At 31.7% G+C, this 16,399-nt stretch overlaps 4 protein-coding genes across 4 annotated transcripts; 2 read left to right on the top strand and 2 right to left on the bottom strand.

The window, feature by feature from the left end:
- The first annotated feature begins 6 nt into the window (after window positions 1-6).
- On the top strand, window positions 7-3,019 carry LOTGIDRAFT_207423 (hypothetical protein). Its single transcript, XM_009068497.1, has 5 exons — window positions 7-165; window positions 1,118-1,297; window positions 1,656-1,785; window positions 2,092-2,201; window positions 2,887-3,019. The coding sequence occupies exons 1-5, from the start codon at window positions 148-150 to the stop codon at window positions 2,977-2,979; spliced, it is 531 nt and encodes a 176-aa protein (XP_009066745.1). The 5' UTR covers window positions 7-147; the 3' UTR covers window positions 2,980-3,019.
- Window positions 3,020-4,603: 1,584 nt separating this feature from the next.
- LOTGIDRAFT_134414 (hypothetical protein) lies at window positions 4,604-8,962 on the top strand (the record flags this gene model as incomplete). The annotated part of the gene is made up of 11 exons (XM_009068496.1): window positions 4,604-4,750; window positions 4,903-5,037; window positions 5,440-5,534; window positions 5,691-5,740; window positions 6,071-6,140; window positions 6,490-6,560; window positions 6,872-6,996; window positions 7,512-7,583; window positions 7,803-7,904; window positions 8,389-8,506; window positions 8,736-8,962. The coding sequence occupies 11 exons, from the start codon at window positions 4,604-4,606 to the stop codon at window positions 8,960-8,962; spliced, it is 1,212 nt and encodes a 403-aa protein (XP_009066744.1).
- Window positions 8,963-11,360: 2,398 nt separating this feature from the next.
- LOTGIDRAFT_236939 (hypothetical protein) lies at window positions 11,361-14,631 on the bottom strand. The gene is made up of 4 exons (XM_009068495.1): window positions 14,619-14,631; window positions 12,658-13,020; window positions 12,029-12,218; window positions 11,361-11,595 (listed from the first exon to the last, which is right to left on the bottom strand). The coding sequence occupies exons 2-4, from the start codon at window positions 12,996-12,998 to the stop codon at window positions 11,485-11,487; spliced, it is 642 nt and encodes a 213-aa protein (XP_009066743.1). The 5' UTR covers window positions 12,999-13,020; window positions 14,619-14,631; the 3' UTR covers window positions 11,361-11,484.
- A 1,183-nt stretch (window positions 14,632-15,814) lies between these two features.
- Window positions 15,815-16,006, bottom strand: LOTGIDRAFT_70531 (hypothetical protein; the record flags this gene model as incomplete). The annotated part of the gene is made up of 1 exon (XM_009068465.1): window positions 15,815-16,006. A coding segment is annotated over one exon (192 nt), but the record flags the coding sequence as incomplete, so codon positions are not given.
- Window positions 16,007-16,399: the final 393 nt, after the last annotated feature.

Below are 16,399 nucleotides of genomic sequence, written 5' to 3'. Positions count from 1 at the left end.
TTATGATATTTTGAAATCGGTTAATTTGATAAAGATATGGGATTTGGGAATAATTTTGAATTTCAACAAAATTTGAATCAAGAAAAACATATTTCCGGAAAATCAATCACGTGATCTTTCTTTTTCCCCTCGTGTAAAACTAGCAAAATGAGGGTTCGTGGTGAGGTACGACTAAATTATCAAATATGTCACTTAGCGACCTTAGAAAGCAAAATCAACTCCTTTCATTCCCTTGATGAATAAGAATCGTTCTCGATTACATATGCTTTAGACCCATAGAATCGCACATTTTTGAGAAAACAGGTTTCAAACACGCCAAAAACTGGTTACCCGATTCAAGATGGCGGCTTTCACTTGTAAACACGTGTTGGAAAGAGTCGAATATGTCGTATTTCAAGTCATTTTCGCAATGAATTATCGTGTCCTGCAGACAGATCTTTTGATTTTACATCAATTAGCATGAATGGTGTCATACACCTGTCTAAAGACGTATAGACTTGACTTGTGCTATGGGTTTCAGCTGCAAAAATTACCATGATGAATGATATCTTTCATTGAACCCTTTCTATTTATTATTATCATAAACTCTTCTTGTGTTAGAGACTAGAATTCTCATCATCCAATGTGTGATATTCTCATGTGGTAAAAGATTTTCATTAGACTTCTTACATCCTTCATAATTGTGTATCTGCCTAGTTGTTCTGATGGGACATCGGGGACAATAAACCGTGGCCGTCTGCTAGAGGCTGTGCGTGCACGTTAAAGATTCTCTGACAGTAAAGTCGGGAAATGAAATAAAGTAGGCTTATGATGCTGTGATAGCTGTCCTGGCAAAATTTCCTTCATTGTACACTGCATGAAGTTGACTTATTAGCTAGAAAAGAAGAAAGTGAAACTCAATTTCATTTTTGGACTGGATGAAGTTTGTTGAAATTATTTGATCATTTATTAATATAGTTAATCAGATTGCGGTTCATATCCAATCATGGCTTCATGTATGATCTCTACCCTACCTACTTCCTACTTGCTGTACATTCACTTAGGTTGAAATTTTAATTTAAGTTAAAAGCCTTTGGTTAATGAAAATGCTAATCAATGAAAATTATTTTCTTTTCAGTTAAAACAGTACATGGTGTATGGGCGCCACACGCCCTCGGCAACAGAATCCAACCCTCCCATTTTCAAAATGAATATATTTGCCAATGACAAATGTTCAGCTAAATCAAGATTTTGGTATCATCTTAGGAGTTTGAAGAAAATTAAAAAAGCGCATGGAGAAATCCTTATGTGCAAACTTGTAAGTAAACCAGTTTCAACATAGACCTTAAAATTTGTTCCCTGTAAGTAATGCAGGTAAGAGAATATCACAAGGAAAAGCGCTAATGGCGCTGTCCTGGCAAAATTTTCCTCATTGTACCCTGCATGGTAATGCATTGGCACACATGGAGCATGGTTACTTTTGGATGAAGTTGACAAGTCCTACTATATTCTCCCTGTTGCAATCATTACATCTTCTACTGAAATTAGTAATTTATCCTTATACAGTTATGTTTTAATTTTATCAGTATATTATATTTGGTATTTGGAAATTATATGCATTAAGCTTTTTTGTTTTACACATGGATTTCATTCAATTAGACTTTCTATTTGTATAGGTTGGTGAGAAGAAACCAACTGTAGTTAAGACCTATGGTGTCTGGTTACGCTATGTTTCACGAAGTGGTATTCACAATATGTACAGAGAATATCGTGAATTGACTGCTGCTAAAGCAGTCACATCATGTTGTAAGTGTTTAGTTAAATATTAGATTGATACACATAGATACATGTGTACGTTCATGTGCATGTTCAAAAGAGAACAAACTTTCACCAACCATTTCTGTACGAGTTTAAATATCAACTTCATTGCAGTACAGAGAGATTTGAGTTGATAAATATTTTTAATGTGGGTCTATTACACAGGAAATTTCGGAGGGAGAAGTGTGTTCATTTCAATAACAGCACAATATAGAAGCAATTGGGAACAAACATTTAGTCCATGTAGGGTGCAATGCAAAGTTCACAGAGAATATCTTGAAATCTGTATTTCAGATCGTGATATGGGTGCTCGTCATAGAGCTCGTCCCTCCTCTATTCAGATCATCAGAGTTAAACAAGTGGAAGATGATAAAGTGAGAAGACCCAACATTAAACAATTTATGGTATGTACTCATTTAACAGAAACTTTATTGGAATTCAGCAATGAGAAGAAACTACATTGATTGTCATGCGAAACTCTGAAAATTTACGTCATTCTTGTAGTTTGTTGAGGCCAAATACTGTAGCTGTGTGCAAATGGGTAGAATAAAAGAATTATAAGATTTAGAGAAGAAACAATGAAAACTTCATGATTCACAAGGATTATATTCTACTTTACACGTAACAGTACTGTTCTCGGGTTCATAACACAGGTTCATAAAAACTATACAAACTCTAGTACAGGTTAATAACTATGCAAATTAGGTCTTGTATTCATGCACCATGTGAACAGAACATGACATTCTGTGAAATAAGATAACTTTGATTGAAAGTTTATCTCGATCTTATTTGTTCCTATATGGAAAAGTGCAAGGAATTTAAGGAAAATCTTTCACATGTAATATGGAATCTATGAAATTCGTTGCTGGATTAAAAATTTCCCTTGTTGAGACAATATTAAATCTGGAAACTCCATTTAGAAATTTCATATCACATCAGCACTCTTTTAAGATCCTCTATTTCTGTGCTGCTGTCTATTGCCAATAGTCTTGTCAATGGCCATTTTACAGCTGGAAAAAAGGCTTCAATACAAAATTGATTTAAAAAAAAAAACTAGAGATTTTTAATGTTCATTATTTCTTATTTCAGAAACCCAATGTTCGATTCCCATTGCCTCACAGAGTGAATCACAAACTGTATGTACCAAGATTCTCTACAAAACGACCACAGACTAAATTCTAAATTCGTTTTGTTCTGTAATAAAGTATGATACATTATAAAAGTTGTATTTTTATCTCTTAAATGATTCAATTATCTCAACACTGTGTCTCATATTTCTTCAGCTAAGATTTGGTACAAGAAAATTTAGAAATGTGATCAAATGAAAAGTTGAGGTAGAGTCAGAGAAACACCTTTCAAAAGCATTGCATTACATAACACCACTATACTAGTCTCATTTCGCTGGTAACACATTCAGTACAATATGTCATTATGAAGACACTCTAGCCTCCATTGGAAACTATATCTGATAACGCTCATTTTGGTGCTTTTGAGAACACCTACATAAAGGACGTCTAAGGTGCTGTTGGAAAAGTAAAGTGAAAGAAAACTCTATTTAACAATTGTGTTGAAATACCTTCCACTTGTATCTCAAAATGTGTAGACTTTCTGTACATTTACCTTAAGATTCTTACTGAAGTAAAACCTAGCAAGTCACAATTCCGGACACATATAAACATGAATTTAATTTAAAAATGAGACTTTCAATGAGGATCAATTAATTTCAATACTATTTAATAAGCTGTCAGTCCATCTTTGGTAAGATAAAAGCAGATTTCTAAAAGATCAGAGAACCTAGCAAGTCTCCACATTGAAGGATCCTAATACACCTTGTAAGTCACATTCTGACTAGCTCAGTCTCCAAAATGTGACTTATTAGGTATTTCCAATGGACGCTAGAATTTCCAAGTTCAAATTGAGTTATCCTGAATTCCCAAGGGAATTTTCCACAACATTTAAAGTGCTGTTTATGAACTTATGAACACGAAAGTATTAACTGTGGTCTGATAATGCTTCTTGAATAAATGTTTTTATGAACAAGTATTCCGTGAAAGAATTTAGCGTGTATGATACCAGTTATGCATTGGGAGTTTCAACGGGTTGTATCTGGCATGTGAAATCGATGGCGTATGTCTTAGATTCTTCATTGTTTTCCGTTTTATTTCTGAGCAAATGTCTGTTTTTGGTTCTTAGTTTTGTACTTTCGGTTTGTTATTAAACCGGAAGTTGTCAATATTTGGGAAATCCCCTGATGGTCTATCATGTGACTTAATATTGACCAATAAGATATCGCCCTGTGGAATTCCTTGTTTACATCCGGTACAGAAAGAGTACAGGTGGTTTTTTTTTTACGTGTTGAAAGGTTGAAGGTAAATAAGGAATACAAATATGTATCGACAACATGTAAGTATTCTTTACTCGAGTGGCATAATTGAATAAAGTTTAAAATTTTATACTGTATATTTATGAAATGAGAGAGAAAATTCAATTCAAAGCTCAATGTAGTAGTCTTGTCAGACATTAAGTTTCTATTTCCCACTGCCACAGTCTGCAGTCAGACAATTATGTTGTTAAAATAACTATGAACATGAATGGTTAGTCAGATATGGGCCTGTGTAGTGATTTAACACATTTGGAATGGTCTTTGCATTAGGGGCATCATAGTTTAAGGTCTTACAGAATTACAGAAACCACAGACCAAATTGGAATGGTGTAGATAAGTTTCCTGGATACACAAAAAGACCTCATTTGAAGTTATAATGATGTGTAGACATATTTTTGATTTCAGTATCCAGATGACCCAGGAATGCATAATAACTATGGTAACAGTCATACAAGAGTAACATATAGACGGAATGCATCATTCTGTGAGAGAATACAGAATAGTTTAGTAGCGTTTGTTGTAGGATTAGGTCTATTAGTAGCATCTTCTGGGTTGCTCTACTGGAATGAGGTGAGTATTTTCAGAACCCTAGTCCTTGAGATCCAATATAAGGTATATTTTATTTCTGAAACCCCATGAAAAGACATTGGCCTGTACACCTATGCTTCCAGTTGCCAATTTATGTATTTTTCTGAACTTTTTGGTATATTTGTATTTTGCAGGGTAGAGCAGTGCAGACAGCTAAGTCTTTAGATGAAGGATTAAGTGTTGTAATACCATTAAAATCAACAGATGTAGCATTCGAATCTAATAATGGTAAACTGGTCTATTTAACAGCTACTCTACATACTGATAAGGTAATGAAATTACGTTTTGTGAAAAAAGTTTGTAACATTATAATTTTCATTGTTGTTTTGTGTCATATAACTAATGGTTAAAGAAATATAAAGATAAAACCTGAACAATTACTGTTACTCATTAATTTTATCATCTTCACAAGGTCAAGTTATTACAAACTTTATCTTATACCTTGATTGCACTAGACATTATTCTTATATCACGGAAAAAAGCCATTTGATATTGACTTTCTGTCAGGACTCTGATTGGCTGTATTTGCTAGCATTCAATCCAGTTAAATTGCTGCATTTACAACCTTCCTGAATACATGAAAGGTTGCTATATTACAGTCTGAAATTCTGAAATTCAGACAACTGATGTATTATGACCTGTGTTGTAAGTAATAATAATGATATTTCCAGATTATGAGTGATCCAGACTATGGTATCAATCTACATGTTGTTAAGTTAAAAAGATCAGTTGAAATGTATCAGTGGGTTGAACAGGAATCAAAACGGTCAGTTACTTTTTGTTTTGATAGTTGCCTTAGCATATAACCCTTGAAAATATGCACACTTCAATATCAAATAACTTTCTAGCAATGGGTTGAAAGTTAATTCAGTTGTTTTTTAAATAGTGTGCATTAACCACAATTTTTTTAATTTTATTTCAGTGAATATGATGAAGGAGGACAAACTAGGGTAGAAACATCATATTCATATTGTAAGTATATACCTTTACATACTTTATTTTGTGAGAGTGATAGTAATGACATATGAATTACATACTATTTTAGGGCTAATAGTTGAAATATAGTATAGTTTGTTCTGTATGAAAATTTAAAAAGATTTAAAACTTATAGGGCAAGAAGCAGGATTTTCTAGGGTTGATCCTGGTCTAAAAACCTAAAAACAAGTGTACGAAAATTGCATGATCCCTTCAAATATACCTCAGAAGTAAAAATTTTGATTTCTATTGTTTGTATGTCTTGTCTACAAGGTCTGTAAGAGGAAATGCAACTAAATCAATTGATTGTAATGTGTTATTTTTTAGCTGAAGAGTGGAGATCTGAATTAGTGTCTAGTTCATCATTTCATAGTTTACTAGGTCATGAAAATCCTGGGTATGTAGTGTATTTAACTTATAAAATCTGTAAATACTACCTGCTTTTATTTTTAGTAAAATGTTTACAAAAAAAAATCTTTTGCTGCTCTGTTCACATTTCTGAAACAAATCGATGGTAAGAAATGAAATGAATGAAGTTTTACATCCACTGTTCTGCACCTTTTGAAGACAGGCAACACCATGCAGTGTGCGATGAGGGAAATTTTGCTAGAACCAATTTCCGGCTGTTGAGGGATCTTTCACTTGCAAAGCCTGTAGCACATGGGGTCTGGGCTTATTGTCTCATCCAAACGACCAGACGCTTTTGAAACAATATGAACATGAATTTAGTGAACATACGATTTCAGGTCTATGCAAGTTACTTCAAAAGTTTTTACAGCAGATTCTGTTCAAGTTGGAAATTTTCATCTTTCAAAAAGTGAGTGAAATTTCTATAGAATTCGGTTATAAACATGTTATGCAAACATAGGCTCATTTCCAACTTTAGAGTCTAGTAGGAGATAGTAGAATACAGTTTAAACAGGAATTTTAAAGATGTAAAGATGAATGAAGAAGGAGTTGATCATGACTCAGTGTATTTTACCTCATTGGCTACTACACGATTTCAATCAGGAGGAGATAAGTAGGAAATACAACTCATTTTGATCACATGGCAACCCCTGGGAATTGATTATCATTGCTTCCGGTAGTTTTTGATAATAATGATATATTGATATTATAAATTTTCAGATTTAATTGATAAGATAAAGCAGTATAAACCATTAGGACAAGAGTTAATTAATATACCTCCAAATTCAGGATTAGAATTCTATAATGGATATTTATATCAATCAAACAACCCTAGAAGACCTCAGGTTTGTCATTTCTTCACTATACATTACTGTCGCATATTTGTCAGGATATACAATTTTACTGATTATGTTTATTGAAATATCAGCCTTAAAATAGTAATGTTAGTCTAAGAATGTCTTTACGTTGGTAAAACTTGCCACTACATCCAGTCTTGTCAGCACGAGAATCATTTAAAACTTGTTCAAAAATGTTATATAAAAGGAATTATGGTTTTTTTTGACGTCAAATATTCTTTCTTTTTTTGCTGAAATTTATGAAATCTATACACCAAAATCTAAAGAAACATGTTCCTTAACATATCTGAAAGCTTTAACTAAAAAAATTCAGCTGTGAATTATTTCATGCCAACACTATTTAAAAAGTGTATGTAAACTTATAAAGTTTGTTATGCTTCTTGGAAGCTCCCATTAAATTGTAGAGAAATATGTGTCCTACTTATTCTGAAGGATTCAACTAATAATATAGAGTCATTATTATGTTAAGAACAAGAAATCTGATAACTGTATATCTATTATAGGTAGGAGATATTAGAATACAGTTTGAATATACTGGTATCAGTGGCAAATCATCTCTAGGTGATCCTGATACAGTAAGTTCTTTCATATTTTTACTCATACACTTTTTATTCTAAATTACTTTATGTATCCAATTGATATTATCCAAGAAAAAATTAGTTTTAATATTGTATTTTCCCAAACAAGTTGTCTTTATTGATGAAAGCAGAAAAATGTTTAAAATTTATGTCAATTTGATAAGGTCTACAGGTAAATTTAAGGGAAAATCTTAACAAGTCTTTTTGTAATTGTAGGTCAGTGTGGTAGCCAAACAGGTGGGGTTACAGTTAACACGGTATGAAACAGATGCTGGTGATGACCTTGAACTTCTATATCATGGTGAAATGTCTGCCAAGGTGAGTAATTTTGGTATTGAATATTTCTGCCTCATGCAACTACATGTTAAAAGGGTTCAAGTTTTATTACATGCATTCGCAAAAACAGAAGCAGACTTGAATAGTTGTCATGAGTGTGCTCCAGTGGGGATATCCAACTTCATTCCTAACAAATTTACGAAAATGATTTTGATCCCTTTTTGCCCCAAAATATGTGTTCGAAAGCACAAATCAATTTTGTTTTGCTCCTATGGCTCTTCCACAGTGCTATTGCAATTGAAATCCTTTAAGTCTGTCATTCTCCTATCTGTGTTCCCAATTCTGGAAGGCGTCTCCACTTGCATTCTATTTATTTAGAGCTAACACCCCAGCAACTGAAAATAAACTAAAAGATACTTATTGTTTGGATTGGGGATTAGTGTTTAAAATATCTTTGCTTTCAACCTGCTAGAATTAATGGAAAGTGACAACGCCATGTTGTTAAAGATTAATATTTTAATTGTAGAAAATGTTTGAAGAAGAACATAATCAAAATATTATGATGACATGGGGAATAAGATTTGCTGGTTGGTTATTAATGTTTGTAGGTTTTGGTTGTTTGACTAGTATTATTACTACATTAGGTATGTACCGTTTTGTCTTTGAATTCTGTAGTCCATTAGGTATTTCAGTTCACTGCCTGAATGATCCTGCTTTTATTTTCTACAATTCAAGAGAGCACAAAAAGGGAGGTCACTCAACAGACCGTTAGACTTGACTATGTCCTGTTTTAAGACTGGATTGGTTGCTCTCTCAGCTTAGGAACAAGCCATACATAACTCCAATAAAACAAACTTTATTTTTCTTTTTCAGTTGATTGGTTACCAATAGTTGGTGAACTGGTTGCTATGGGAGTAGGAGCCATGAACGCTGCATTATCAATTAGTTTATCAATAACTATTATTGCCATTGGTTGGATACGGTATCGTCCCATGTTAGGATTTGGATTATTAGCTCTATCATTTTTACCATTTATTTTATCAAAAATACGTTCACGAGGACGGCCATCAACAAATTACCAGCGTGATGTATATTCTTAGTATTCAAAAAATTAACATAATTCTTTATCAAGTATATTATTATTTAAGACAAATTAGCTGCTAAATTCCTGAAACTTACCTAAAACTGTTAATGATTAGTGCTTTCATTAATGTTTTTTGTTATGTGTTGTCGTCAGTATTTTAAATGTTAGTTCCATCGCCTACTGTATTTTATTTTAAACTGTTTCAATTGCTTCCTCAGGTATTTGTTTGGTAACTAGCCCACCGTTAGTTGCTCTGCCCACCCCTATTCAAAACTTAAACACAAGCTGTTTTGATGAGTTAAAAATATTATGAGTTAAAAAAGCAAAGAGTTTGAATTTAATTTATTTTTTCATATCTCTTTATATCTCAAGAAATCTTACAATTCAAAAGACCCCCAAGAAGTGCATGCAATATTGTTGACTCCTGTGAAAGTAGTAAGAGTGTGAAGTATGTATTCAATCTGATTATTTTAAGAGTGGTTGATTTTAAAATGGACGTAGTATTTTTTTTATTGTCAGAGGTCATATAAACTTCCTGACTTTTTTTCTAAAAAAATATTAATAGCTTAAATATGAATTGAAAATTATATATTTTTGTGTAAAAACAGAGTAGTTATTGAATGGTTATGTATATTCATGAAATCTTGCCATGAATCTAAGAACTTTGTAAAGAGAAATCTGTACATGTATAATTGTGATATGTGTGTGTATGTTATAATAGTATGAGATACTCTATATATTCTATTCTATATTCACTATTTCTCAACCAGAATTTCTGATTTCTAACCATTGTTAGATTTGATTTTTTTTTTTAATTTTATCCTATGATTAAATTGTTTCTGTTGATCATTGCATTCTATATTTAACTTCCTTATATTCAGTTTTGTAAGGGGAGGCTCACAATTGACAGAATCTGAAAGCAACTGGATTTTCAGAGAAGGCTTGCAATTTGGCAGTCAACATAAGGAATATAAGGAATTCTTGTTGTGATCATATCCTACTGATAATACTGGCCATAAATATAGCAAATCTAAATGTTTTCTATAAATCTGACCAAATTAGTCTGATATAACATCAATATTCAATTTTATTGGAATGTAACAGTCATACAAACATTTGGTTATTCAAAATAATATTCATAAATAAACTTTAAAAATATACCCTATAACAAACCATAACATTAACAATTTAAATCACGCACGTTTATTTATAATTAAAAGAGTGTCTGGTTTAAATACATTTTTCTTAAGAAAACTGAACTTAATAGGATACATTCACAAGCACTGTCTCATATTTTTAATATCATGGATATAAGATAAAGGAATTTCAAAGCAGTTTCCAAGTCCAATTGTATAATCTATAGTAACATCATAATCTGGTCCAAGGAATAATGGATCTATGAAGGGAGCTTGATATAGTGAAAATAGAAGGCATAAGTATCCTTATACATATTAATACAAATACTACAAAACCTTTTTTGAATTCCTTGACATGTTATTTAATTAGCCTTTCAACCTATATATAATTGTTAAAATGACCGCGAAAAAATATTAAATGCAAAACCCTATATCGTTTTATAAAAACTTAAATATTCAATGTTTCACAAAAAAATTATATAACTTTGATTTCAGCTCTATTCCACTAGTAATTTGATTTGTTAAAAAAATACAATGAGACTATCAGCTACATGTTCTTGATCTAGCGAAAAAAACAAAATATGAACAAGAAATAGTAGTATGCCATCACCTGTTATGTCAATCAACATCATACTCTACTAATATTAATAACTTTCTCTTAAAGATGTTTTTCTATGTGTACTATTAGTGTATGTTCATTTCATAATTCAATAGTTTCTTACAAAAAACAATAAATAACAATAATTCTAATAAGACATATAGAAACAGGCAAATGGCCAGACTTTTTTTTCTGGTTTACAATAATATTAATACTTATAGGTTGACCATCCGTTTGACCAATCGTACTGTAATCTCTGAAACGGGAATTTTTAGCTATATTAATCAGTAATATGTTCACAGCTTTCCGTCAAAATTTGGGCCTTCATATCCATGTGTGTCCAGAATGATCTACTTTGGAAAGTTAAAAAACGACTTGTCTTTTCTTGAGACTTTGTCGTCAATAGAAAAGACATGTATTCAAGACCCAAATCAACCCCCAACAATGGCGAATCTGTACCTATAAGTTCTAAATCAGCACATTTTTTTTTATAATGCTATGTTTTCCAAAAATAAAGTGGTCACCAATAAATAAAAGAAAAGTCTGGCCTAAGTACTCAAATACTCACAATAAATATTATATCCTTACAGAATTTTCTATAAATATACTGAATTTGAAGGCAAAAAATGTTTGTTTTACAATTGATGTAGATGTTGCTCAAATATACAAAGAAAATAACAAACAATCATGTTAAGGCTAAAATTTTGCACCGTAGAAACGATTGTCTCCTGATTGATGATAAATTTGTCCAATCAAAACTCAGTATCACAGTTATTGTCCAATGAAAATGTTTGTTAGAAAAGTTTATTTTAATGTACAACTCCAGTTGATTGGATTATATCTAATAATTTCTCTCTCATATAGATTACTTTTTCTCTGGCTATCTTTCGATACTTCCCATTTTTTCTCCATCAGCTGAAATGAAAAATTTGGGTTCATCAGAAAAAGGAATCAATTTTCCAAGTTTTCAATCAGCTTTAAGATTGATGTTAAAGAATCAGATCTTGGCCAAAGATTTTTTTAGATGGTATCAAGCTTACATATTTTTAAATTTCATTTTACTTTATATGATCTAACTTACTTATAACCTATGGCTAACTGTCTGTCAGTCAAAATGTCACATGATTGGAAAATTCTTGATCATTAAGTGAGCCCCTTGATAGAAAAATTTAGCCAATGTTGATTTCATGAAAAAGTGAGTTAGGTTTTAATTAGAATCAAATGCTCTGAGCTGAAATCTATTAAGAACCTTCATTCTTTATTTCATTTGAATACAGAAATATTTCAGGGAAATCTTGTGATTAAAAAAGTTATTGCGAACAAATTTGCATTTAAAAAAGTTACTAACCTTTTTATTATCATCTCTGAAATTTTTGAGATAATTGAATTTGGTGAGATGATCTTCGAAATCTTTCTGAAGACAAGTTCTATCATATTCTACAGCCTGTTCACTTTCTTGTACTTTATTTATTAGATTTTGACGTTTCCATGAATCCTGGTCAGACATCTGTTGTTTTAATACCTCTCGAAAGTGCTTACTGAAAATACCAATATATTTTATGAGTATATATCTAAATTTGTATGTGTATCAGGAATAATGATAGGATCAATTTGCATCATTCTAATTTTGAGTAACTAGTAAGATATCTGTTGTTTCATGCAATTCCACTAAAATTTAGGTGTTTTATGATGTTCCCCCTCAGTAGCTATTGCAAAGACCCTTGGATTTTATAAGCAGTGTTTGCAATAGTGACATCACAGGAGCAAAAGCACATTTGAGCAATGCATTAGCCTATCATTGTGTCGACGATTCAACCGATGATTCAAACAGACTTTGGGCCGATGTATGCGTGATAATAGGGTTCTGGCCCCAAATTCTCAAAACAATGTCCCAGGGTCTTATCTTCTAACATTATTTCTAGGATATCCTAGTACTAAGATGGTTAAGATTGTAAGTCTTATTAAAGAGTGACTTACTTGTATGACTCTCTCTCAGCAGGATTGCCATAAAAGGCTTTAGACCAGGCAGAATGATAACGTTCATGCTCTCTCTGCTGCATCAAAATCCTTCTACTATCATTATGAAAGTGGGCGGGGATTGTTTCCCAACTTGTGTTGATACGTTTTCTTGGTGGCATTGGACCAATGGGATTGATTCTCGGAGGAGTCTGCAAGTAATCCCATTGGTTAGATAAATGTGGTGGTGGATAAGGTCCGTATAAGGAAACTGAAGTTTGAGATCGTCTGATTGGTTCAGTCACTGAACATTTCCGTGGTAACGGCGTACTGGTTTGAGCTATTTTTGGTAGCGTGGTCATTCTGGTTGTTTATTTCATTACCCTGAAAAAACAAAATGACCAATTACTGCTAGTAATACTTTTCAGAAATCTTATTTGACAATATCTAAGAGTGCACCAGGATTCGTGATTTCCTTTCTGAATACCAGCCATTAACATAAATCTTGGTTAGTCTAGATTCAGACTAGCAAGCGTTTTCTCTCTTATGCAAGATATTAACACTACATAAATGTTGCCTCTGTCTGAATCCGAAACAAGGACCCTTAATAACGCAATGTAAAAATGTCTGTTGGTCCATCTACACATCAAACTCTTAACATTCTTTTCATATCCAAATCAAACTTGAAAACTGTTTGGTTGTGATGTTAATCTTAAGTACATCTTCTAATCATTGTAATTTTTGCAGAATTTTTTTGAACTTTTCAAGAACAAAATTTGACGACAAATTTGAATTCACTCACTTAAAGATCTAATTCTAAACCTTCAGTTACTCTATAAGTTTATAAAAAACAACCAAGATTTTTTAAGCTTTGTGAAAGACATATTGATTTCTTGTTTAATCGAAGACGATTAATGGAAGAAAACATAGAATTGATTTAATATCCATTACTAGGAAAATATAATAATCTTGTTTTGTATGGTGTGATCAATAACATATTGCCTAGCAGTAATAAATATCAAATCACTCATATCAATTAATCTATCATTAGCAATATGCTGATAGTTAAAGTGATTATGAAGAAGTTTTCCTAAATCTTAGTGTTTGATGATGTCACTAATTGCAAAATATGCTTTATCACATAAGGCCCTTTGCAATTAATGACGTCATCAAACAATTAGTTTTATTGGAATTGCAGGAACCTCAGACATCTGATTGAAAATTGGAATGGTACGAAATGATGTTATCAGTGTCCCCAATATAATAACAATTTTTAGAATCTTCACAATCCCTTAAACAGCATGGTGATGTAAATAATTATATTAGAATTATTAAAACAGAACCTGAAACATGTTGTTACTCAGAGTTTCAAACTAGACAACTGACCTATTTCAGCCTGTGTCCCTACCGAAGTAGAACTGTTTTCATGTCAACACTTCAAGACAAGTTTGGAACATTTGTTAAATCAAGTTTATATAATTATTTGTTGAAAATAAACCATTTTCTCAAATTTCTAGTTACAAATATTTCAACAGTATTGACTTTATCACTCTCAAATAGTGCTAATTGCATTAATTGCAAGGTTTTATAGGGCTCATTAAATAACATTGCTGAACTCATTTAGTAAATTGTAAAACTAATAATTGCAAAGCTAGTTTATAATCAACTTGTAAACAGTAATAATTGATATACGTTTACATATATTTGAAATTTATCAAGTTATTCTATAGTTCTTACCTATGTCAATCCTGCATGTAGGCCTATGTCTGAATAGTCTTGATGATGTTTTATAATTAAGAAAATCGTTTAATTACAGGTAAACTGTAAGTTTAATCAGGTAAACAAACATTTGATCTTACCGACAATGTATATGTATGTATGCATTATAAAAGGGAATATTATGGCTTAAGTATATTGAAATAACAGTATAATAGAATACATTGTAGTACAAAGTTAATATATTTATAATAAACCTGCCTTACCTTTACAATAATAACTACAACTTTCTTTCTACTTTTCTATACACTAATACAGTAGTCTATCAACTACCTACCTGGTAGTCACGTGATAACAACGTCTCCTTGGATACATAACCTCGTTTTAATCCCTAATCTTTTAATCCCATGTACCGTTATTTAAATACTCGACACGCGAGGGATTTTAATATTATTGAAGAAATGAATAAATCAAATTGACAGATCGGTGATACAACATATTAAAAGAGCTGCAAATTCACAGCCGAAAAGAATCACCTTTATAAATTGCATTACATTTGTTACCTGTTCAAATAAAAAAGTTAAAAATTATTTAAGGGAGACAATCCATTTATTTGAAAGACAACAATGAATTTTGAAGTCTTTGGTTTGGCTCATTAAATCGAACTATAGTATCCACGTAATGATTAACAGGTGTATTATTGTACAATCTGGCCTCTGTCTGTGGTATAGAATTTAAATGAAAAATGTACCATTGACAAGCCCAGTCATAGCATATCATCAGGTTTTCCAGATGCAAGACATCTCATACACCTTAATACAACATAGAGGTATGATCATAGAGTTATATATCTCTATAGGCACGATTCAATAGAATTGAGCTATCAGAGTAAAGTGCTCTATGTGAATAAAGTTCTCTGTATTAATAATGTGCTCTATGTGAATAAAGTTCTCTGTATTAATAATGTGCTCTATGCGAATAAAGTGCTCTGTATGAGTAAAGTGATCTGTAGGCCTATAAGTAAAGTGATCTAAATGAGTAAAGTGATTTATGTGAGTAAAGTGATATAGAAATATTTTAACAGAATCTAAAAACACATGTTGTTGTTACTCAGAGTTTCACGCTATGTGATCTTCAGACAACTGACCCAATGTAAGCCTGCGTCCCTACTGAAGACAAGTAGAACTTTTTCTCATGTCTACATTTCAAGATGAGTTCAGAACTTTTGTTTAAAGACATTTTCTAGGGGGCATTAATGATCTTATGAGTAAAGTGCTCTATATGAGTAAAGTGTTCTATACGAGTAAAGTGCTCTATATGAGTAAAGAGCTCTATATGAGTAAAGTGTTCTATATAAGTAAAGTGCTATATATGAGTAAAGTGCTCTATGTGAGTAAAGTGTTCTATATGAGTAAAGTGCTCTATATGAGTAAAGTGTTCTATATGAGTAAAGTGATATATATGAGTAAAGTGCTCTATGTGAGTAAAGTGTTCTATATGAGTAAAGTGCTCTATATGAGTAAAGTGTTCTATATGAGTAAAGTGCTCTATATGAGTAAAGTGCTCTATATGAGTAAAGTGCTCTATGTGAGTAAAGTGCTCTATGTGAGTAAAGTGCTCTATATGAGTAAAGTGCTCTATGTGAGTAAAGTGCTCTATGTGAGTAAAGTGCTCTATATGAGTAAAGTAATTTATATAAAAAAAGAAGTATATACCAGGTATAGAAGACAATGAATTGATATTCTCAAATGAATAACAACTAAAACTCTTTTTTATCAAATAATTTATTCATTTGGTTTTGTTTTGTGAATAATAACAGAATCTTAACCAACAATTTAACAATCAGTTTGGTTATGATAGTTATATCATTATTGTAAATATTAAAGTTATACAATCTTCTAAATAGCTGATATCAGATATCAACTGATAAAGCAAATATTTAGAATGCCATATCCCTTTGAATTGTTTAAGAGAAAACAATTAGATTAAAATACATTATTTAAAGGGATTGTAAAGAGGTTTTCTAAATTGTTCATGTTTATCAGGG

This window comes from Lottia gigantea, assembly GCF_000327385.1.
Source record: "Lottia gigantea unplaced genomic scaffold LOTGIsca_90, whole genome shotgun sequence".
In the NCBI taxonomy this organism is placed as follows: domain Eukaryota; kingdom Metazoa; phylum Mollusca; class Gastropoda; family Lottiidae; genus Lottia; species Lottia gigantea.
Note: the sequence above shows the minus strand (reverse complement) of the source record. Positions and strands in the feature narration are given on the sequence as shown.

What these genes read in the sequence shown, in the direction of transcription:
- LOTGIDRAFT_207423 (XM_009068497.1), top strand. An exon ending in TAAAGCAGTCACATCATGTT is followed by an intron (nt 1,786 to 2,091) that starts GTAAGTGTTTAG and finishes TCTGTATTTCAG; the next exon opens with ATCGTGATATGGGTGCTCGT. An exon ending in CCAACATTAAACAATTTATG is followed by an intron (nt 2,202 to 2,886) that starts GTATGTACTCAT and finishes TTCTTATTTCAG; the next exon opens with AAACCCAATGTTCGATTCCC.
- LOTGIDRAFT_236939 (XM_009068495.1), bottom strand. Translation starts at nt 12,998, where the DNA reads ATGACCACGCTACCAAAAATAGCTCAAACCAGTACGCCGTTACCACGG. An exon ending in GCTGAGAGAGAGTCATACAA is followed by an intron (nt 12,219 to 12,657) that starts GTAAGTCACTCT and finishes TGGTATTTTCAG; the next exon opens with TAAGCACTTTCGAGAGGTAT. An exon ending in TCAGAGATGATAATAAAAAG is followed by an intron (nt 11,596 to 12,028) that starts GTTAGTAACTTT and finishes TTTTCATTTCAG; the next exon opens with CTGATGGAGAAAAAATGGGA.